Source organism: Electrona antarctica (genome assembly GCF_951216825.1).
Source record: "Electrona antarctica genome assembly, chromosome: 16".
In the NCBI taxonomy this organism is placed as follows: Eukaryota; Metazoa; Chordata; class Actinopteri; order Myctophiformes; family Myctophidae; genus Electrona; species Electrona antarctica.
Window position 1 is genome coordinate 4,095,802 of NC_136797.1, and position 23,610 is coordinate 4,119,411.

At 45.8% G+C, this 23,610-nt stretch overlaps 3 protein-coding genes across 3 annotated transcripts in view; all 3 read right to left on the reverse strand.

Moving 5' to 3' along the window:
• Positions 1–4,985, reverse strand: part of gnsb (glucosamine (N-acetyl)-6-sulfatase (Sanfilippo disease IIID), b) — a gene marked incomplete at its 5' end in the record, with an annotated part of 40,619 nt that extends 35,634 nt beyond the window's left edge. The window contains one exon of the mRNA XM_079525311.1: positions 4,896–4,985. Within this exon, the coding sequence (XP_079381437.1) occupies positions 4,896–4,985 (90 nt within the window). The remainder of the gene's footprint in view (positions 1–4,895) is intronic.
• Positions 4,986–14,945: 9,960 nt separating this feature from the next.
• Positions 14,946–17,417, reverse strand: LOC306940290 (WD repeat-containing protein 44-like; the record flags this gene model as incomplete). The annotated part of the gene is made up of 3 exons (XM_079525312.1): positions 14,946–16,463; positions 16,677–16,802; positions 16,995–17,417. The coding sequence occupies 3 exons, from the start codon at positions 17,415–17,417 to the stop codon at positions 14,946–14,948; spliced, it is 2,067 nt and encodes a 688-aa protein (XP_079381438.1).
• A 2,809-nt stretch (positions 17,418–20,226) lies between these two features.
• Positions 20,227–22,977, reverse strand: LOC306940291 (WD repeat-containing protein 44-like; the record flags this gene model as incomplete). Its single annotated transcript, XM_079525313.1, has 1 exon — positions 20,227–22,977. One exon carries the CDS (start codon positions 22,975–22,977, stop codon positions 20,227–20,229), a length of 2,751 nt encoding a protein of 916 aa, XP_079381439.1.
• Positions 22,978–23,610: the final 633 nt, after the last annotated feature.

The window sequence follows — 23,610 nt, forward strand, 5'->3', positions numbered from 1 at the left end:
CTAGTGTAAGGCCACCTTTAGTTACTACTACTAAAACACTAAATGGGCTAGTGTAAGGCCACCGTTAGTTACTACTACTAAAACACTAAATGGGCTAGTGTAAGGCCACCGTTAGTTACTACTACTAAAACACTAAATGGGCTAGTGTAAGGCCACCTTTAGTTACTACTACTAAAACACTAAATGGGCTAGTGTAAGGCCACCTTTAGTTACTACTACTAAAACACTAAATGGGCTAGTGTACGGCCACCTTTAGTTACTACTACTAAAACACTAAATGGGCTAGTGTAAGGCCCCCTTTAGTTACTACTACTAAAACACTAAATGGGCTAGTGTAAGGCCACCGTTAGTTACTACTACTAAAACACTAAATGGGCTAGTGTAAGGCCACCGTTAGTTACTACTACTAAAACACTAAATGGGCTAGTGTAAGGCCACCGTTAGTTACTACTACTAAAACACTAAATGGGCTAGTGTACGGCCACCGTTAGTTACTACTACTAAAACACTAAATGGGCTAGTGTAAGGCCACCGTTAGTTACTACTACTAAAACACTAAATGGGCTAGTGTAAGGCCACCTTTAGTTACTACTACTAAAACACTAAATGGGCTAGTGTAAGGCCACCTTTAGTTACTACTACTAAAACACTAAATGGGCTAGTGTAAGGCCACCTTTAGTTACTACTACTAAAACACTAAATGGGCTAGTGTAAGGCCACCTTTAGTTACTACTACTAAAACACTAAATGGGCTAGTGTAAGGCCACCTTTAGTTACTACTACTAAAACACTAAATGGGCTAGTGTAAGGACACCTTTAGTTACTACTACTAAAACACTAAATGGGCTAGTGTAAGGCCCCCTTTAGTTACTACTACTAAAACACTAAATGGGCTAGTGTAAGGCCACCTTTAGTTACTACTACTAAAACACTAAATGGGCTAGTGTAAGGCCCCCTTTAGTTACTACTACTAAAACACTAAATGGGCTAGTGTAAGGCCCCCTTTAGTTACTACTACTAAAACACTAAATGGGCTAGTGTAAGGCCCCCTTTAGTTACTACTACTAAAACACTAAATGGGCTAGTGTAAGGCCACCCTTTAGTTACTACTACTAAAACACTAAATGGGCTAGTGTAAGGCCCCCTTTAGTTACTACTACTAAAACACTAAATGGGCTAGTGTAAGGCCCACCGTTAGTTACTACTACTAAAACACTAAATGGGCTAGTGTAAGGCCCCCTTTAGTTACTACTACTAAAACACTAAATGGGCTAGTGTAAGGCCCCCTTTAGTTACTACTACTAAAACACTAAATGGGCTAGTGTAAGGCCACCTTTAGTTACTACTACTAAAACACTAAATGGGCTAGTGTAAGGCCACCTTTAGTTACTACTACTAAAACACTAAATGGGCTAGTGTAAGGCCACCTTTAGTTACTACTACTAAAACACTAAATGGGCTAGTGTAAGGCCACCTTTAGTTACTACTACTAAAACACTAAATGGGCTAGTGTAAGGCCACCTTTAGTTACTACTACTAAAACACTAAATGGGCTAGTGTAAGGCCACCGTTAGTTACTACTACTAAAACACTAAATGGGCTAGTGTAAGGCCACCTTTAGTTACTACTACTAAAACACTAAATGGGCTAGTGTAAGGCCACCTTTAGTTACTACTACTAAAACACTAAATGGGCTAGTGTAAGGCCCCCTTTAGTTACTACTACTAAAACACTAAATGGGCTAGTGTAAGGCCACCTTTAGTTACTACTACTAAAACACTAAATGGGCTAGTGTAAGGCCCCCTTTAGTTACTACTACTAAAACACTAAATGGGCTAGTGTAAGGCCACCTTTAGTTACTACTACTAAAACACTAAATGGGCTAGTGTAAGGCCCCCTTTAGTTACTACTACTAAAACACTAAATGGGCTAGTGTAAGGCCACCTTTAGTTACTACTACTAAAACACTAAATGGGCTAGTGTAAGGCCCCCTTTAGTTACTACTACTAAAACACTAAATGGGCTAGTGTAAGGCCACCTTTAGTTACTACTACTAAAACACTAAATGGGCTAGTGTAAGGCCCCCTTTAGTTACTACTACTAAAACACTAAATGGGCTAGTGTAAGGCCACCTTTAGTTACTACTACTAAAACACTAAATGGGCTAGTGTAAGGCCCCCTTTAGTTACTACTACTAAAACACTAAATGGGCTAGTGTAAGGCCCCCTTTAGTTACTACTACTAAAACACTAAATGGGCTAGTGTAAGGCCACCGTTAGTTACTACTACTAAAACACTAAATGGGCTAGTGTAAGGCCACCTTTAGTTACTACTACTAAAACACTAAATGGGCTAGTGTAAGGCCCCCTTTAGTTACTACTACTAAAACACTAAATGGGCTAGTGTAAGGCCCCCTTTAGTTACTACTACTAAAACACTAAATGGGCTAGTGTAAGGCCACCGTTAGTTACTACTACTAAAACACTAAATGGGCTAGTGTAAGGCCACCGTTAGTTACTACTACTAAAACACTAAATGGGCTAGTGTAAGGCCACCTTTAGTTACTACTACTAAAACACTAAATGGGCTAGTGTAAGGCCTCTTTAGTTACTACTACTAAAACACTAAATGGGCTAGTGTAAGGCCACCTTTAGTTACTACTACTAAAACACTAAATGGGCTAGTGTAAGGCCACCTTTAGTTACTACTACTAAAACACTAAATGGGCTAGTGTAAGGCCTCTTTAGTTACTACTACTAAAACACTAAATGGGCTAGTGTAAGGCCACCTTTAGTTACTACTACTAAAACACTAAATGGGCTAGTGTAAGGCCCCCTTTAGTTACTACTACTAAAACACTAAATGGGCTAGTGTAAGGCCACCTTTAGTTACTACTACTAAAACACTAAATGGGCTAGTGTAAGGCCACCGTTAGTTACTACTACTAAAACACTAAATGGGCTAGTGTAAGGCCACCTTTAGTTACTACTACTAAAACACTAAATGGGCTAGTGTAAGGCCACCGTTAGTTACTACTACTAAAACACTAAATGGGCTAGTGTAAGGCCACCTTTAGTTACTACTACTAAAACACTAAATGGGCTAGTGTACGGCCACCTTTAGTTACTACTACTAAAACACTAAATGGGCTAGTGTAAGGCCCCCTTTAGTTACTACTACTAAAACACTAAATGGGCTAGTGTAAGGCCACCTTTAGTTACTACTACTAAAACACTAAATGGGCTAGTGTAAGGCCACCTTTAGTTACTACTACTAAAACACTAAATGGGCTAGTGTAAGGCCACCTTTAGTTACTACTACTAAAACACTAAATGGGCTAGTGTAAGGCCACCTTTAGTTACTACTACTAAAACACTAAATGGGCTAGTGTAAGGCCACCTTTAGTTACTACTACTAAAACACTAAATGGGCTAGTGTACGGCCACCTTTAGTTACTACTACTAAAACACTAAATGGGCTAGTGTACGGCCACCTTTAGTTACTACTACTAAAACACTAAATGGGCTAGTGTAAGGCCACCTTTAGTTACTACTACTAAAACACTAAATGGGCTAGTGTACGGCCACCGTTAGTTACTACTACTAAAACACTAAATGGGCTAGTGTAAGGCCCCCTTTAGTTACTACTACTAAAACACTAAATGGGCTAGTGTACGGCCACCTTTAGTTACTACTACTAAAACACTAAATGGGCTAGTGTAAGGCCCCCTTTAGTTACTACTACTAAAACACTAAATGGGCTAGTGTAAGGCCCCCTTTAGTTACTACTACTAAAACACTAAATGGGCTAGTGTACGGCCACCTTTAGTTACTACTACTAAAACACTAAATGGGCTAGTGTAAGGCCCCCTTTAGTTACTACTACTAAAACACTAAATGGGCTAGTGTAAGGCCACCTTTAGTTACTACTACTAAAACACTAAATGGGCTAGTGTAAGGCCACCTTTAGTTACTACTACTAAAACACTAAATGGGCTAGTGTAAGGCCACCTTTAGTTACTACTACTAAAACACTAAATGGGCTAGTGTAAGGCCACCTTTAGTTACTACTACTAAAACACTAAATGGGCTAGTGTACGGCCACCGTTAGTTACTACTACTAAAACACTAAATGGGCTAGTGTAAGGCCCCCTTTAGTTACTACTACTAAAACACTAAATGGGCTAGTGTAAGGCCACCGTTAGTTACTACTACTAAAACACTAAATGGGCTAGTGTAAGGCCACCGTTAGTTACTACTACTAAAACACTAAATGGGCTAGTGTAAGGCCACCTTTAGTTACTACTACTAAAACACTAAATGGGCTAGTGTAAGGCCACCTTTAGTTACTACTACTAAAACACTAAATGGGCTAGTGTAAGGCCACCTTTAGTTACTACTACTAAAACACTAAATGGGCTAGTGTAAGGCCACCTTTAGTTACTACTACTAAAACACTAAATGGGCTAGTGTAAGGCCACCTTTAGTTACTACTACTAAAACACTAAATGGGCTAGTGTAAGGCCACCTTTAGTTACTACTAGTAAAACACTAAATGGGCTAGTGTAAGGCCACCGTTAGTTACTACTACTAAAACACTAAATGGGCTAGTGTAAGGCCACCTTTAGTTACTACTACTAAAACACTAAATGGGCTAGTGTAAGGCCACCGTTAGTTACTACTACTAAAACACTAAATGGGCTAGTGTAAGGCCACCGTTAGTTACTACTACTAAAACACTAAATGGGCTAGTGTAAGGCCACCTTTAGTTACTACTACTAAAACACTAAATGGGCTAGTGTAAGGCCACCTTTAGTTACTACTACTAAAACACTAAATGGGCTAGTGTAAGGCCACCTTTAGTTACTACTACTAAAACACAACCTAGAGACTCACCAATCCCCCGAGTTGGACATCCTGGTCATCGGCGAGGATGAGGATGATGTTGCTGGGCTTCGTCTGACACCGGCTGCACCTGGTTGACATGGATTGATTGAAAATGTAATTTCACACTATGTAGAATGGGTACATCACAGTGTGCAGAATGGGTACATTTCATTATATGCAGAATGGGTACATTTCATTATTTCAGTGTGTAGAATGGGTACATTTCATTATACATTTCATTATTTCAGTGTGTAGAATGGGTACATTTCATTATTTCAGTGTGTAGAATGGGTACATTTCATTATTTCACAGTGTGCAGAATGGGTACATTTCATTATTTCACAGTGTGTAGAATGGGTACATTTCATTATTTCACAGTGTGTAGAATGGGTACATTTCATTATTTCACAGTGTGTAGAATGGGTACATTTCATTATTTCACAGTGTGTAGAATGGTACATTTCATTATTTCAGTGTGTAGAATGGGTACATTTCATTATTTCAGTGTGTAGAATGGGTACATTTCATTATTTCACAGTGTGTATAATGGGTACATTTCATTATTTCACAGTGTGTAGAATGGGTACATTTCATTATTTCACAGTGTGTAGAATGGGTACACCTATTTCAAAACGAAAGCACAAGTCAATACAAAAACATACTTTGTTGACTTACTATGATAAAGCATTTACACTTCTTCAGTGATCTACTAGTGTAAATAGGTTTTCAATGTAATGAGTCCCGGGATGCAGGGATGGTCTTTTAGAATGAGTCCCAGGGACATTGTATGAGTCCCACTTCAACAACATTAGGAGTCATATTTTGCCATTTGTACAAATTGCAGCATTAACTCCCACTCCCATTTAATTTTATATGGGTGGTTATATTCATGTAGAAAACAGAATAACTGATTATTATAACTAAAGCTAGCAAAATAAACTAGAATAAAAAAACAGTACAGTAGTACAGTAGTGCAGTGATGCATGATGACCAGACAGTGGCCTTGTGGTTAGAGTGTCCGCCCTGAAACTGGGAGGTCGGGGTTCGATCCCCCGCCGGGTCATACCAAAGACTGTAAAAATGGGACCCAATGCCTCCCTGCTTGGCACTCAGCATCAAAGGGTTGGATTGGGGGTCAAATCTACTAATCAAATGATTCCCGAGCGCGGCACACGCTGCAGCTCACCGCTGCGGCTCACCGCTCCAAGAGATGGGTCAAATGCGGAGAACAAATTTCACTGCGGTAACGTGTGTGACAAATCGTATGACTTTGACTTTGCAAATAGCCTGCATCCTGTATCCTTAGACTTACTAAATTGAGAAAGGACGCAATTATGTCACCTGGGATGCAATACTGTACTCAGTACTGTACTCTAATGTTGATTATAAAAGGTCCCTGGGACCCATCTAAAAGACCACCCCTGGGTCCCGGGACCCATTACTGTACTCAGTACTGTACTCTAATGTTGATTATAAAAGGTCCCTGGGACCCATCTAAAAGACCACCCCTGGGTCCCGGGACCCAATACTGTACTCAGTACTGTACTCTAATGTTGATTATAAAATGTCCCTGGGACCCATCTAAAAGACCACCCCTGGGTTATAAAAGGTCCCTGGGACCCATCTAAAAGACCACCCCTGGGTCCCGGGACCCATTACTGTACTCAGTACTGTACTCTAATGTTGATTATAAAAGGTCCCTGGGACCCATCTAAAAGACCACCCCTGGGTCCCGGGACCCATTACTGTACTCAGTACTGTACTCTAATGTTGATTATAAAAGGTCCCTGGGACCCATCTAAAAGACCACCCCTGGGTCCCGGGACCCATTACTGTACTCAGTACTGTACTCTAATGTTGATTATAAAAGGTCCCTGGGACCCATCTAAAAGACCACCCCTGGGTCCAGGGACCCAATACTGTACTCAGTACTGTACTCTAATGTTGATTATAAAAGGTCCCTGGGACCCATCTAAAAGACCACCCCTGGGTCCCGGGACCCATTACTGTACTCAGTACTGTACTCTAATGTTGATTATAAAAGGTCCCTGGGACCCATCTAAAAGACCACCCCTGGGTCCCGGGACCCATTACTGTACTCAGTACTGTACTCTAATGTTGATTATAAAAGGTCCCTGGGACCCATCTAAAAGACCACCCCTGGGTCCCGGGACCCAATACTGTACTCAGTACTGTACTCTAATGTTGATTATAAAAGGTCCCTGGGACCCATCTAAAAGACCACCCCTGGGTCCCGGGACCCATTACTGTACTCAGTACTGTACTCTAATGTTGATTATAAAAGGTCCCTGGGACCCATCTAAAAGACCACCCCTGGGTCCCGGGACCCAATACTGTACTCAGTACTGTACTCTAATGTTGATTATAAAAGGTCCCTGGGACCCATCTAAAAGACCACCCCTGGGTCCCGGGACCCATTACTGTACTCAGTACTGTACTCTAATGTTGATTATAAAAGGTCCCTGGGACCCATCTAAAAGACCACCCCTGGGTCCCTGGGACCCATCTAAAAGACCACCCCTGGGACCCATCTAAAAGACCACCCCTGGGACCCATCTAAAAGACCACCCCTGGGACCCATCTAAAAGACCACCCCTGGGTCCCTGGGACCCATCTAAAAGACCACCCCTGGGACCCATCTAAAAGACCACCCCTGGGACCCATCTAAAAGACCACCCCTGGGACCCATCTAAAAGACCACCCCTGGGTCCCGGGACCCATCTAAAAGACCACCCCTGGGTCCCTGGACCCATCTAAAAGACCACCCCTGGGTCCCTGGGACCCATCTAAAAGACCACCCCTGGGACCCATCTAAAAGACCACCCCTGGGACCCATCTAAAAGACCACCCCTGGGTCCCGGGACCCTCTAAAAGACCACCCCTGGGTCCCTGGGACCCATCTAAAAGACCACCCCTGGGTCCCGGGACCCATTACATTGAAAACCTATTTACATCAGTGGTAGTGCATCCCGTGGATGCAGAGGTCGTTTTAATCTCTGCTTGTTTACAACAGCTATAGGGTCCACCGTTTTCAATTCATCATAACATTTAGAGACGTAACAAACATATGAACTAAATACCTGGTCATGCAGGAGAGCAGAAGCAGGAGGAAGCACCATGGCGCGACGCGGAACCTCACGGGGACACACAGAAGATGATGATGAGGCTCATGTTGTCTTCTCCTGTGTGGTGGTGGTGGTGGTTGGTTGTTCCTATAATAAAGCGATTGAAAATGGATTGAAATGTTTTATTTCATAGTATGTGGAACAGTGGTTCTTACCCCATTCTGGGCAGGAACCCCTTTTGGTGTTTTAAGCATTGTTAGTTATACTTTAGCCATTGAAAAATAGCAGATCTGCAAGCTCATAGCGCGGCACCGAGTGCCGCGCTACGAGCTTGTAGGCCTGCTATTTTTGAAAAATCTGGTAAATGTGGCGCAAATCTTTGAATATATATATTCTTTCAGAGCCAACGTTTTTAACTCAAATATTTGCTTCTGGGGGGGGGGGGGGGGGGGGGGGTCCCTGGAACAACATATTTTCAGATGGGGGGTCAGAGGCCGATTACATATAATCTTGGGGGACCTTGACATGAGAATGTTTGAGAGTTTTTCAGAAAACTGTCAGGATTTAGAAGACATTTGTAGAATCGTTCCCAGGTCAAAATGGGTTAAACTTGTCAAGGACTACCCCCAAATTTACACTAATTAAACTAGCCCTTGGACCCCCCCCCCCCCCCCCCCCCCCATTTGAAAAGATATGCCAAGGACCCCCCATAACACAAGATTTAGTTTTTTGACAGCTCTAGCAGTGATTCTCAACCCGGTTCATTTCAAGGACCCCCAGTTTGACATGCATTAGTCTACGGACCCCCATTTAATGGCATTTCTATCTCTGAGACTCTAATTTATATCGTAAAATCGATGTTAATTCAATTCTCTCAGAGTTACAGACCCATAAGGGTCCATTTGGTTCCAAACTAGCATTTAGCTGGGGGACCCCCTGGAACTCCCTCAAGGATAATGGGTACATTTCAAACGAAAGGACATAAAAACCGTGACTGTACAAGTGGAGGAACCATTGATAATACAGCATGTACTCTTGTTTACAACTATAGGGTCCACCATTTACTCTTGTTTACAACTATAGGGTCCACCATGTACTCTTGTTTACAACTATAGGGTCCACCATGTACTCTTGTTTACAACTATAGGGTCCACCATGTACTCTTGTTTACAACTATAGGGTCCACCATGTACTCTTGTTTACAACTATAGGGTCCACCATTTACTCTTGTTTACAACTATAGGGTCCACCATGTACTCTTGTTTACAACTATAGGGTCCACCATTTACTCTTGTTTACAACTATAGGGTCCACCATGTACTCTTGTTTACAACTATAGGGTCCACCATTTACTCTTGTTTACAACTATAGGGTCCACCATGTTCAATTCATCAGAATATTTAGACTCTTAAAAGAGAGACATACAAATATACACTTCTATAAAAACAGAAATCAGGAAATCATCAGAAAGTAAAAAAAGAAAAGAAAAAGGGACATAGCCTACAACCCATTATGTTCTGCTATATGGTGTCTTCTGGGCTTGCCATTAAAATAATAAAGATTATAATAAAGCATTTACACTTGTTTACACAACTATAGGGTCCACCCCATTTTTTTCAATTTATCATAACATTTAGAGACGTAGAGTACAAATAAATAAATACCTGTGTGGTGGTTGTTGTTGTTGGTTGTTCCTATTGTTAAGCCCATCATGTTGTGTTGTGCTGGTGTCTGGTGGGCTTGCCATTAGGCCATCAGAGATACTATATTACAGTATTAGTGTCTGTCTGTCTGTCTCTCTGTCTGTCTCTCTGTCTGCTGTGTTCTTCTGGTTCTAGTTCTAGTTCTTCGGTTTCGTTTCCTGGCAGGTCGGACGAACATAGATGTTGAAAGAGAGAAGAGAAATGTAGGTTGTTGTAGTAGGAACACTGTGGTGGTTTTAAGAGAGAACAGAGAGAGAACAGAGAGCAAGCAGGAACTCCAGAACACTGACTAGTTGTTTTGTGGTCGTGGAGCAATTCAAAGTTTGAGGAAGTAAAAAAAAAGACCACCGCTGCATGTCGTGCTGCCTGTTGGTCATATGACCGTTTTCTTCCTCCTTCCCCACTAGGCCACGAGGAGGCGCCATTGTCCATGGTTCAACAACCTTGGACAATAATAGCATGGTGTACAAACAGTCAGTGGTTTTCAACCCTTTTCATATCGAGGCCCAATATTTATTTATGTGGCGTTATTTGAGCCACACGGAGCACCATTTGATGACTCTCTCATGGCCCAAAACTAAAGAATATTTTGTTATTGTTGGATAAGACTTTTGTCCACAATTCTCCATGCTGTATTGATGTTGGTACCATTAGGAGAGATTAACAGGCAAACATTGAGCATAAGAACAATTATTTTGCTTTCTAATTGTGTAGACTTCTTGTAAATTAGGTAATGCAGATGTTTCACAATAATTTAACTTTTGAGAGTATAAAATGAAACCAAATGGGTCCATTTTTGGTTTAGTTTCACTGTAAAATGAAACCAAATGGACCCATTTTGGTTTCATTTGACACCGAGTTATTTAATAAGGGTCCAGGTGGTTAAAATTAAAAAATTAAAAAGTACTCATATTGCAGAATGTCCCACTTCACAAGTTCAAAATGTGTACAAAGTCTATTGAAAATAGCAGATCTACAAGCTCACAATGCGTCGCAACGTGACGCATTGTGAGCTTGTAGATCGGCTATTTTCAAATGGCCAAAATGTATAGGGTTGAAGTGGTTAGTGTATGTTTTCTAATCAAAGTTAAAATCTCCAAAGTAACTAGTAACTAAAGTTTTCAAATAATTGTAGTGGAGTAAAAGTACAAATTTCTGCTCTGAGATGCAGTGGAGTAGAAGTAAAAGTACTGGAAATTGGAAATACTCAAGTAAAGTACAAATACCTCAAAATTGCACTTAAGTACAGTACTTAAGTAAAAGTACTTAGTTACTTTCCACCACTGTTAGTGTGGTTGGGCATAGGGCAATAAATGTTATTTCAGTCAGTTTATAGGTATGCCCAAATATGGAGTCTATGATGTCAGAACAGGCTCCATATATGGAGATCTGTAGGATGAGGTGTGATCAATATTGGCTAATTGCATGGCAGCTAGGGGCCCTGTCCAGACCCTCTAGAGCAGCTAGGGGCCCTGTCCAGACCCTCTAGAGCAGCTAGGGGCCCTGTCCAGACCCTCTAGCTAGGGGCCCTGTCCAGACCCTCAGCATGGCAGCTAGGGGCCCTGTCCAGACCCTCTAGCTAGGGGCCCTGTCCAGACCCTCTAGCTAGGGGCCCTGTCCAGACCCTCTAGAGCAGCTAGGGGCCCTGTCCAGACCCTCTAGAGCAGCTAGGGGCCCTGTCCAGACCCTCTAGAGCGGTGCTCATTGCATGGCAGCTAGGGGCCCTGTCCAGACCCTCTAGAGCGGTGCTCATTGCATGGCAGCTAGGGGCCCTGTCCAGACCCTCTAGAGCGGTGCTCATTGCATGGCAGCTAGGGGCCCTGTCCAGACCCTCTAGAGCGGTGCTCATTCGGCACTGGACTACTTGGAACGATGCAAGTTGAAATGCATGCCCCCACCCGGTTATTATGCAATAATGAATACCGTTGTACCCATGTCGAATACCAGACGAGTCGCCCCTTTACCAACTCGCCTCGGGCGTACAGCTGGCGGAACTGCGTGGCCTGGTATTCCGAAAGTAACCTAAGTAAATTATGCTTAAACGGTAAAACCTAACCTTATTCCTAACCTTAACCTCAGTAAAACTATGCATAAACCTAACCCTATTCCTAAACTTAACTCCAGTAAAACCATGCCTGACCCTAGCCGCAATTTGCAACTCTAGATTTTTTTATATTGGGATGTATCTAGAGTTGCAAAACGCCCCTCGTCGTAAGTCACTGCACGGCCCTGCGTACCACCTGTTTCGAGTTTGCACATAATGCAGGAGTCAGCAGCGCGACCCGTTAATAAAAACGAGTGCTTCCAAACTGCAACACTTAGAAAAAGAAATACATGCTTAGAATTTCTTGACAGAAAGTATCTCATAACATGTCTACGGTGGATTTTTATGAAACAAAAGCTCGGCAGATTGAAAGAGGATAATTCAAGCTTGGCCTAGAGCTGCAATGATGGTGAGTTTAACGTTGTTTAATACAAGCAGATCGCAAACGCAAATTGGATGAGTAGGGAGTCAATGGAGGGTATTGGTGATGAGTAGGGAGTCAATGGAGGGTATTGGTGATGAGTAGGGAGTCAATGGAGGGTATTGGTGATGAGTAGGGAGTCAAAGGAGGGTATTGGATGAGTAGGGAGTCAATGGAGGGTATTGGATGAGTAGGGAGTCAATGGAGGGTATTGGATGAGTAGGGAGTCAATGGAGGGTATTGGTGATGAGTAGGGAGTCAATGGAGGGTATTGGTGATGAGTAGGGAGTCAATGGAGGGTATTGGTGATGAGTAGGGAGTCAGTCAATGGAGGGTATTGGATGAGTAGGGAGTCAATGGAGGGTATTGGTGATGAGTAGGGAGTCAATGGAGGGTATTGGTGATGAGTAGGGAGTCAATGGAGGGTATTGGTGATGAGTAGGGAGTCAATGGAGGGTATTGGTGATGAGTAGGGAGTCAATGGAGGGTATTGGTGATGAGTAGGGAGTCAATGGAGGGTATTGGTGATGAGTAGGGCGTCAATGGAGGGTATTGGTGATGAGTAGGGAGTCAATGGAGGGTATTGGTGATGAGTAGGGAGTCAATGGAGGGTATTGGTGATGAGTAGGGAGTCAATGGAGGGTATTGGTGATGGGTAGGGAGTCAATGGAGGGTATTGGATGAGTAGGGAGTCAATGGAGGGTATTGGATGCACTCCCTGTGGGCGTGTGGAACGCGTGTCGAATTTGAAGTCGGTGGCGCGAACGGTTCTGGAGTTACGTGGATTACAGACGTACAGACGTGCGTACACACACAGAGACTTGGTGCATTTATAGATAGACTAGAGCGGTGCCTGTGGGGCACTGGCCTACTGGAACGATGCAAGTTGGAAATGCTGCCCCACCCAGTTATTATGTAAGTGTCCTCTTTTATGGCCATATATGGAGTTCTTTGTCAGGCATGTCCAAATATGGAGTCTTTTTGTCCCACGATTTTGCAACCCATTTTTTCCCCACCCAGTCAGTGTCAATTATCTAATGTAATCCGTGTCAATTATCTAATGTAATCCTGGACGCTACACTTCCTCTGCCAACCTGGGGGGGGCAGCGGACTGACCTCATGCTTCCTTCTATGCATGAGGACACCAAGCTGCTTCTTTTCACCTGACAGGGGGGAATTTTCCCGGCCGGACGTAGCGCATGAAAGGAACACGTTATTCCGACCAGTTCCTTTCCCCTCCATCAGGCGACCCAGGGGGAGGTAGTTTAGAGGCCAGGATTAATGCATGTTTATGTGAGGGTACCTACCCTAGGGGACACGGACAGAACATGTGAGGGTACCTACCTTAGGGGACAAGGGGAGAACATGTGGGGGTACCTACCCTAGGGGACAGAACATGTGAGGGTACCTACCCTAGGGGACACGGGGAGAACATGTGAGGGTACCTATACCTTATGGGACACGGGGAAAACATGCAAACTCCACACAGAAGGGCCCTCTCGCCAACCCCGCCTCAGGTATGGGCACTGATGACGCGGAGGAGGAAACACGCCCCCCAGCGCCCACAGCGTGCGTCCCCAGCGTAAAATATGGAGTCTATGCAGATGTCAGAAGTGATGTCAGCTGTATCCCCCTTTTATGCCCATATATGGAATTCTTTGTCAGGCATGCCCAAATATGGAGTATATGCAGTGATGTCAGCTGTGTCCCCCTTTTATGCCCATATATGAAGTTCTTGCTTTGTCAGGCATTCCCAAATATGGAGTCTGGCCCATGCAGAGGCCCTTTGTGGCGGTTCTGGACAACCGTGGGTCCGACCGACCAACTCGACACCGGGCACTGCATTCCCGTGTGGGGGTGTGGGACGTGTGTTTCGAATGTTTTTGGGGCTAACGGTTCTCGAGTTACGTGGAGTCGTGGACTACTAACAGACGTATATGTACATACACACGCAGAGAGACTTGATGCATCTATAGATAGATGTTTCTAGACCTGGGCATTCCGTCCCTTTGGCCGACTCTGACCGGCCCGTGAAAGGTTACCTGGAAATTAGAAAATAAAACGAATTTTCTAATAATGTGTGTGGACTAAAACAGCATTGCTTTTATTTTGAAGCCTGTTTGTTACCTGCCGTGAATTGCGTGTGATGGACAATTATATTATATTAAACGAAACCAGTCACAAGATGTATTTCTATTGGCCACATGCCGACTCACTTACATCGTCAGACTCATTTAGTGCCCAAACATTAAAAGTCTACAGACTTACGGCTGGCAAACGATTCTTGTTAAAAAGTGCTCTAAACAAATATTAAAAGTCCATAGACTTGGTTGCCATATGACGTATTTTCAAAAGCCATGCATTGAAAGAAATAGCGCCCCTCAAAAAATATAAAAAAATCACACTTGTGTGAAGTGAGGGGCGCTCTTATCAATATACATCAGACATACACCACATTCCGGGCCCAGATTGCCCACAGAAAGTGATTTATTTTGTATCAACGCTTTGGATATCGTGTCCAGAGCAATACATTTTTATTGAGCAAGATGCCTCTGCTCAACGTTTCCCCCTTGTGGGCATGTCGCTCTGGCCATCTGAACAGGAAAGTGCCACTGATGAGCGGTGCTCCTCTCCAAAAGTTGAATTATTTTCACCCAGGGGACTCTGACGCTGACCGCAGAGAACTGAAACACAATGCCCATCATTAGGAAGAGGAGTCCTAGTACTTATCTTATGCACGGAAGAAAGGCGCTATAGCAGCTAAAAAAATGCTTTCTGTGGCCACCGCACGGCCCCTTAGAGTCCTTACGGCCCCCCTCCCGTTCCTCCACTTGAACCACTTGAAGAGTCCTCCCATCTTGTCCTGGCACGTCCGTGTCTCTGCAGACCCGTGTCAGTTTTCAATGCCACTTCCCTCCCTTTTACATTGATAAAAACTTTGATGGCACCAGTGAAATCGGCAGAGAGTAGAACCTCTGTGTGGCCCGTCTTTAGTTCAGAGTCCTCAGAACCCATGCTCTTGCACTCGGCTCCCGGCTTCTCCGCCCTGGCTTCCTGCGGGACAATGAGGCCGGGGTGTGGCGCAAAGATGGCCGAGGTGACCACTGAATTGTGAGCTTTAAATCCTTCCCAGAAGTCATTGCGGTCCCGTCGCACAGAGGGGGATTTTCCCGAGTCGTGGTAGGTGCTCCAGACGTACACATATTTGTCCTCGGAGCCGCTGACAATGAACGAGTAGTCATGGTTAAAGCTGGCCTTGATCTGGCTCCTGCTGTTGGTGTAGCCCTTGTACTTCATCAACAGAGTCATGTCCGCAAGGTCATACAGGCGAATGCGCGAGTCGTTGGACGTCACCAAAATCTTATTCTCTCCGGGGAGAGGCTCAATTCCAGTGATTTTACGGCCAACTGTATTTCTCCTCTTGGAGGACCTCACAAGAATCTGAGTGTGGTACTTGAGGTGCTCCGTGTCATGGAAGATGAGGCGGCCGTCGTAGGTGCCGACGATGGCGTATTTCCCCGTAGAACAGAAGCTGGCGGCGGTGATGAGCTGTGGCTTCTGGCCGACCACCTCATTCCAGAGCACCATCTTCTTGTCTATGATGTTCCAGAGGTGCAGCTTCCCGTCCAGAGAGCCACTCAGGAAGAACCAGTTCTTCCTGGGATGGAAGGCGATGGCCGTGACAAAGTCAAAGTGCTGGAAGCAGCACAGACACTTGCTCCTGGATATGTGCCACAATCGAACCGTCTTGTCCATGGAGGAGGACAGCAGGAAAAAGTTCTCTGACCAGGACGGGTCCAGGAAATCGGACATGTGACCTTTGTACTTTGACCAGGACAGGTCCAGGACCTCCGACGTGTGTCCTTTGAACTTGCAGAAGGGGACCTGGCAGAAGGGGCCGTTCGCATCCTCCGTGTCGGCGGCGTCCTCTGGCACGTCGGCCGCAACGTCCGAGTCCGATTTAGAGCAGCACGCGCCTTTCTGAGACGGCGAAGGTGACACGCTATAATCCTCGGCATTGTGCTTCATCCTCATATTATTGAAATAGTCAAAGGCGTTCCTCAGGACCCAGACGCGTACCACTTTGTCCTGGCCGGCCGTCGCCAGCAGCCTCCCACAGGGGGAGAACTTCATGGTCCACACGGCCCCGACGTGCTCTCCGCTCAGGTCCTGGACGACCTTGATCTGGTCAAAGTCGAAAGGACCGTCGAAGCCGTGCGCCGCCTTGACCTTGGCGGGCCCGGTGTACGGCTTCCCCTCGTCGCCCTGGTCTGCGTAGAAGACGACGTCGTCGTGAACGACACTCTTCACCTTGTTGATTGCCTTTTCTCCATACTTGGCCAGATGCTTGGCCCCTGCCACAGACTTTCCCAGTAACTGCTTCAGCTGCTGGCTTTTCTGTTTGAGCTCGACTTCATCTGTGTCTGCCTCCGACGCTTCTGCCCTGTCGTCATCGTGATCATCATCTGATTGTTGCTGTTGTTGTTGGGGTGATTGGGCTGTGTCTTTGTGAACACTCTTCACCTTACTGACAACCTTCTCTCCAAACTTCTCAACCATATGCATGGATTTCCTAACCGACTTCCCCATGAATTCCTTCAGCTGGTCTGTTTTCTGTTTCAGTTTTCCTCCATCTGTGTTTGTTGTCACCGGAGCTTCGGCCTTGTCATCAGCATCATATGTATGTTGTTGTTGTTGTTGTGTCGATTGGGCTGTATCATTGCGGACACTCTTCACCTTTTTGATGGCCTTCTCTCCATACTTCTCAGCGATATTCTTGGCCCTCTTCGCAGACTTCCCAATGAACTTCTTCAGGTGGATTGTTTTCTGCTTCAGTGTTCCTCCGTCCGCTGCCTTGTCATCATCTAGCTGTTCCGTAGTATCGTCAGTGCTGTACTCGTTGGTCCTCGTCATGATGTGCCGGGCGAGTGGGTAGACTCCCCAGGGAAGACTCTGAACCACCTGGAGCAGTGGGAGCTCCTCTCCGACGTCCAGGTTCTTGATCATCACGTCGGACAGGATCTCCTCGTCCGTCTGCTCTCTGTCGGGGCACGGGAGCCGAAGAGGGCCCGGCGTGTCTTCTGCACCACCGGGAAACGAAGCCCGCACCACCTCATCACCGTGGGCTGCCACCACCTTGTCTCCTCCGCTGATGGCCTTGGCGAGATCCAGGGAGTGCTGGAGATCCTCGCTGCCGCTACTGCTGACAGTACTCATTGAGGACAGCAGGCCAGATGGCCCCGGAGACTCCACATCAGTATCTCCGGACGCAGTCATTCGCTCACCCTCATCAGTGCTCCCTCCGATGAGACCTTCTGTCCGACTGCGTTTCGGTGGACATAATACTGAATCTATTCTTCCGGAATAACGGTTTGTCATCATCACATTATCTACAGGGTCAGCCGAGCTATCTTCAATGAGCCAGGAGGCAGTGAGCACAATTATGGGGGTTTTATGTGTGACATGTCATATGACATGTTGCCCACGACCCCATATAAGGAATGGCACTTCATGGTCATTAGATCGGACCGGCATAAGTACGCCGGCAATGTATCACTGCCGTAAGTCCTCCCAGCGTGCTAGTGGGAGACCCAGAGAGTCTCGTGTCTTCAAATGAAGAGATGGATGGAAGCGATCAAATGTCTCACTGATGCCAATCACTTTTTTTGAGGGGCGCTAACCAGCAATTAGTGTAGTGAGTCTGCCTGCCTGCCTGCCTCCACGTGTGTGTGTGTGTGTGTGTGTGTGTGTGTGTGTGTGTGTGTGTGTGTGTGTGTGTGTGTGTGTGTGTGTGTGTGTGTGTGTGTGTGTGTGTGTGTGTGTGTGTGTGTGTGTTGGTCAGAGCTATAGAACAGTGGTTCCCGAAATCTAATTATTTAAGGGGGGGATGATTTTCTTAATGTGCAACATTTCTCATGCAACAATAAACAAACCTTATCGTGTCTGAACAATCTGGGTACCCGTTGGCAAAACCAAGGAGCAACAGCGCCCTCTTTTCCCTGAGAATCTGAAGTTAGTCAACAAACAGTCTGTCTCCAAGAGACTAGTGTGTCTGCATATTTCTAAAGTTAATGCCTTTTTTTCCAGCTCATGATAGTTTGGAACCAAATGGACCCTTATGGGTCTGTAATCTGAGAGTGTACAAATGGACCCTTATGGGTCTGTAATCTGAGAGTGTACAAATGGACCCTTATGGGTCTGTAATCTGAGAGTGTACAAATGGACCCTTATGGGTCTGTAATCTGAGAGTGTACAAATGGACCCTTATGGGTCTGTAATCTGAGAGTGTACAAATGGACCCTTATGTGTCTGTAATCTGAGAGTGTACAAATGGACCCTTATGGGTCTGTAATCTGAGAGTGTACAAATGGACCCTTATGGGTCTGTAATCTGAGAGTGTACAAATGGACCCTTATGGGTCTGTCATCTGAGAGTGTACAAATGGACCCTTATGGGTCTGTAATCTGAGAGTGTACAAATGGACCCTTATGGGTCTGTAATCTGAGAGTGTACAAATGGACCCTTATGTGTCTGTAATCTGAGAGTGTACAAATGGACCCTTATGGGTCTGTAATCTGAGAGTGTACAAATGGACCCTTATGGGTCTGTAATATGAGAGTGTACAAATGGACCCTTATGGGTCTGTAATCTGAGAGTGTACAAATGGACCCTTATGGGTCTGTAATCTGAGAGTGTACAAATGGACCCTTATGTGTCTGTAATCTGAGAGTGTACAAATGGACCCTTATGGGTCTGTAATCTGAGAGTGTACAAATGGACCCTTATGGGTCTGTAATCTGAGAGTGTACAAATGGACCCTTATGTGTCTGTAATCTGAGAGTGTACAAATGGACCCTTATGGGTCTGTAATCTGAGAGTGTACAAATCCCACTGAGCATTTTTTTGGTCGAATAGACGTCTAATATTCGTCTAAAGGGCCGTCTAAAAATGGGATAAAAAACGGCTAAAAATGAACGTTTTTTTAGACGTCTATTCTTAGATTAGCCGTTGATTAGACGTCTATATATAGACGGTATATAGACGGTCTATATATAGACGTTTAAACAACGTCTACTCAGCGTCTAATCTAAGAATAGACGTCTAAAAAACTTAAATTTGTAGACGTTTTTTATCCCATTTTTAGACGCACGTCTAATAGCCGGCTATTGCTCAGTGGGATGGAACCTAACTGGTCTGTTTGGTTCCATTTGCACACTCTCAGAGTTAAATCAACATGGATTTTACAATATAAATTGGGGGGGTCGCAGAGATAGAAATGCCATTAAATGGGGGTGTCCACTCGGCACGTCATCACGCAACACATTTTCGTTCAAAGGAAGTAATTAAAATTAGATTTTTATTGACTACACCAACATTTCCCATTTTTTGTCCATATGATTACCACGGATATGGTCTAAAAGTGTGATCCCGATACCTCAATTCCTGTGTTAGCCGATACCGATACCGAATACAGATACCAGTGTCGTGATCTCATGTGTTTATAGCTATCTAGCTATATATCTCGTGTTGTGTTTATAGCAGACTCCTCACTCAAATGTGCACTTGCAGTTTGGGCAACTCCAAAGCAAACTCCACATGTCCCAATATTTTATTTACCTGCCATAGTATCAACCCCTTACCCCTGTGTCGGATCTGTGGCTAGACTGGCATATTCGCCGATACCGATATGACAAATAAGGGCCGATCCGATACTATTCCCGATACCTATACAGTATCGGGACATCTCTACTTACTGGCCTGGCAGATACCCTATTGTAAATCTGTCATGTCTACCAAATTGATGCAGCTTTAAACAATTCAGCAATGTCCCGATGTTTCAATTCAAAGTGGCCCTTCACTCACACAATCAATAAGAAGACGTCAGTAAAGCCCTGGAAAAAAATGCTGCCCACGCCTTCACTATATTCTCCTATAAGTAAAAAAAATATACATTAAAAAAGGACATACGTACCAGCTGACCAACTGCCAAAGAAAAACGGGGGGACAGGTTTAATTCAAGGTCCTGTAGTCTTTCTTTATGGACAGGAGGTCAACCATCTGGACTTTTTTTTGTCCTCTGCTGCAACTACCTTTCCGTTCCTACACTTGAAACACTACTCGGAGAAGAGTCCTCCCCTCTTACTCCGTGTCCCTGCAGACCTGTGTCCGTTTTCAGTTCCACCTCTCTCCCTTTTACATTGGTAAAAACTTTGATGGCGCCGGTGAAGTCGGCAGAGATTAGAATCTCTGTGCGGACCGTCTTGAGGGTCCCAGAGGGAATGGTTTGAGAGTCCTCGGAACCCATGCTCTTACACTCGGCTTCCTGCGGGATAATGAGGCCGGGGTGTGGAGCAAAGATGGCCGAGGTGACCAGTGCATTGTGCGCTTTAAATCCTTCCCAAAAGTCATTGCAGTCCCGTCGCACAGAGGGGGATTTTCCCGAGTCGTGGTAGGTGCTCCAGACGTACACATATTTGTCCTCGGAGCCGCTGACAATGAACGAGTAGTCATGGTTAAAGCTGGCCTTGATCTGGCTCCTGCTGTTGGTGTAGCCCTTGTACTTCATCAACAGAGTCATGTCCGCAAGGTCGTACAGGCGAATGCGTGAGTCGTTGGACGTCACCAAAATCTTATTCTCTCCGGGAAGAGGCTCAATTCCAGTGATTTTAGGGCCAACACGTTTTCCTAAACCTCTCCTCCAAGAGGTCCTCACGTCAATCTGAGCGTGGTATTTCAGGTTCTCTGTGTCATAGAGGATGCAGCGGCCATCGTAGGTTCCGATGATGGCGTATTTCCCCGTTTCACAGAAGTTAGCGGCGGTGATGAGGTTGTTCTTCGGGCCTTCCACCTCGTTCCACAGCACCACCCTCTTGTCGGTAATGCTCCAGAGGCGGAGCTTCGCATCCAAAGAGCCACTCAGGAAGAACAATTGCTTCCTGGGATGGAAAGCGATGGCCGTGACAAAGTCCTTGTGAGGGAACCAGTAAAGACAATCTCTCCTGGATATGTGCCACAATCGAACCGTCTTGTCCATGGAGGAGGAGAGTAGCAAGTAGTCCTTTGACCAGCACAGGTCCAGGAGGTCAGACTTGTGACCTTTGTACTCGCAGAAGGGTACTTGGCAGAAGGGGGCATTCCTGTCCTCCGTGTCAGAGGAGCATACATCTTTCTGAGAAGGTGGAGGTGCCGCGCAACCCTCAGGGTTGTTCCTCATATTGTAGAAATAGTCATAGGCATTCTTTAGAACCCAGACGCGTACCACTCTGTCTTGCCCGACTGTCGCCAACAGCCTCCCACAGTGAGAGAACTTCATATTCCACACAGGCCCCGTGTGCTCTCCACTCAGGTCCTGGATGAGCTTAAGGTGATCAAAGTTGAAAGGACCCTCAAAGCCGTGCGCTGCCTTGAACTTGGCTGGCCCAGTGTATGGCTTCCCCTCATCGTCCTGGTCAGAATAAACACTCTTAATCCTACTGATGGCCCTTTCTCGATACTTGTAAGCCAGAAGCTGGGCCCCCCTCACAGACCTCCCCACAAACCTCCTCACCCCGTCTACTTTCTGTCTCAATCTCCTTCCGTCTGTGTCTGTCGTCACCCTCGATTCTGCCTGATCTGATGGTTGTTGGTTTTGTGGTTGGGGTGAACGGGCTGCATCTCCACGAACACTCTTCACATACTTCTCAGCCATATCCTTGGCCCCCTGCACAGACCTCCCCATGAACCTCTTCAGCCGGTCTGTTCTTGCTTGTAGCCTAGACCTGTCGATCACTGGAGCTTCTGACTGGGTTCCATCATCACCAACACTCGTCCCTTTATCGACGACTTTATCCTTATACTTCCTAACAAAATGCCTGGCACCCTTCACAGAATTCCCCATGAACTTCCTCAGATCGTCTCTTTTCTCTTGCAGTTCTCCTTGTTCTTTGTCTTTGTCTGTCATTGGAGTTACTGCCGTGCCATCAACTGACTGGGCTGCATCATCGTGAACACTCTTCACCTCATCGATGGCCTTCTCTCCATAGTCCACATCGTCCACCTCCATTCCATAGTCCTCGAGTAGTTGCTCGTCCAGCTGCACAGACGCCCTGTCATAATCATCTGAATGTTGTTGTTCTATGTCTGTCGCTAGAGCTTTTGCCTTGTCATCATGATCATCTGATTGTCGTTCCAAGGCTGTCTCCAGAGCTTCTACTATGTCCTCATCATCTGACTGTTGTTCTGTGTCTTTCTCCAGAGCTTCTGCATTGTCACCATCCTCCGATTTGAGCTGTTCTATGTATGTCACTGGAGATTCTGCCTGTTCTTCATCTGATTGTTCTTCATCTAATTGTTGTTGTTGTTGTAGTTGGGTTGATTGGGCTGCATCATCGTGAACATTCTTCACCTCATTGACAGCCACCTCTCCAAACCTCTCAGCCAGATCCTTCTGTTCCACTTGTCCTCCTCCATCTTCTGTGTCCGTGTCTGTCCCCGGAGCTCTCAACCCATCGTCGTCATCATCATCATCTGACTGGTCTGCATCATAATTGCCGAATTCCTGGGTCCTCACCATGATGTGCCGGGTGAGAGGGTAGATTTCTGAAGGAAGTTTTTCCACTGCTTGGATCAACGGGATCTCCTCTCCAGTGTCCAAATTCTTGATCATCAAGTCGGCCGGAATCCCCTCGTCTCTCTGCCCTCTGCCGGAGTCTGGGCATGGAAGCTGAGGGCCCAGCATGTCTTCACCATCTGTCTGCTCTCGGCCAGAGTCGGGGCATGGAAGCTGAGGGCCAGGCGTGTCTTCACCATCTGTCTGCTCTCGGCCAGAGTCGGGGCATGGAAGCTGAGGGCCCAGCATGTCTTCACCACTCGGAGATGAAGCCTGCTCCTCATTACCCTGTGCCGTCACCACCTCGTCTCCGCTGATGGCACTGGGTTCCGGGGAGTGTTGAGGATCCTGGGTGTTACTAACAGGGGAGGGTTGGAGATCTTGGGTGTTAATACTAAGAGGGGAGGGTTGGAGATCCTGGGTGCTACTAAGAGGGGAGGGTTGGGGATCCTGGGTGCTACTAAGAGGGGAGGGTTGGGGATCCTGGGTGCTACTAAGAGGGGAGGGTTGGGGATCCTGGGTGCTACTAAGAGGGGAGGGTTGGAGATCCTGGGTGCTACTAAGAGGGGAGGGTTGGAGATCCTGGGTGCTACTAAGAGGGGAGGGTTGGAGATCCTGGGTGCTACTAAGAGGGGAGGGTTGGAGATCCTGGGTGCTACTAAGAGGGGAGTGTTGGAGATCCTGGGTGCTACTAAGAGGGGGGTGTTGGAGATCTTGGGTGTTACTACTAACAGGGGAGGGTTGGAGATATTGGGTGCTACTACTAACGTGGGGGTGTGGGAGATCTTGGGAGGACGACCGCAGGCTGGATGTCTCCAGTGACTCCTGCACGCTAGCATCATATCTGGGCACGGTCCTTCTTCTCCTTCCTTCGGGGCTCCG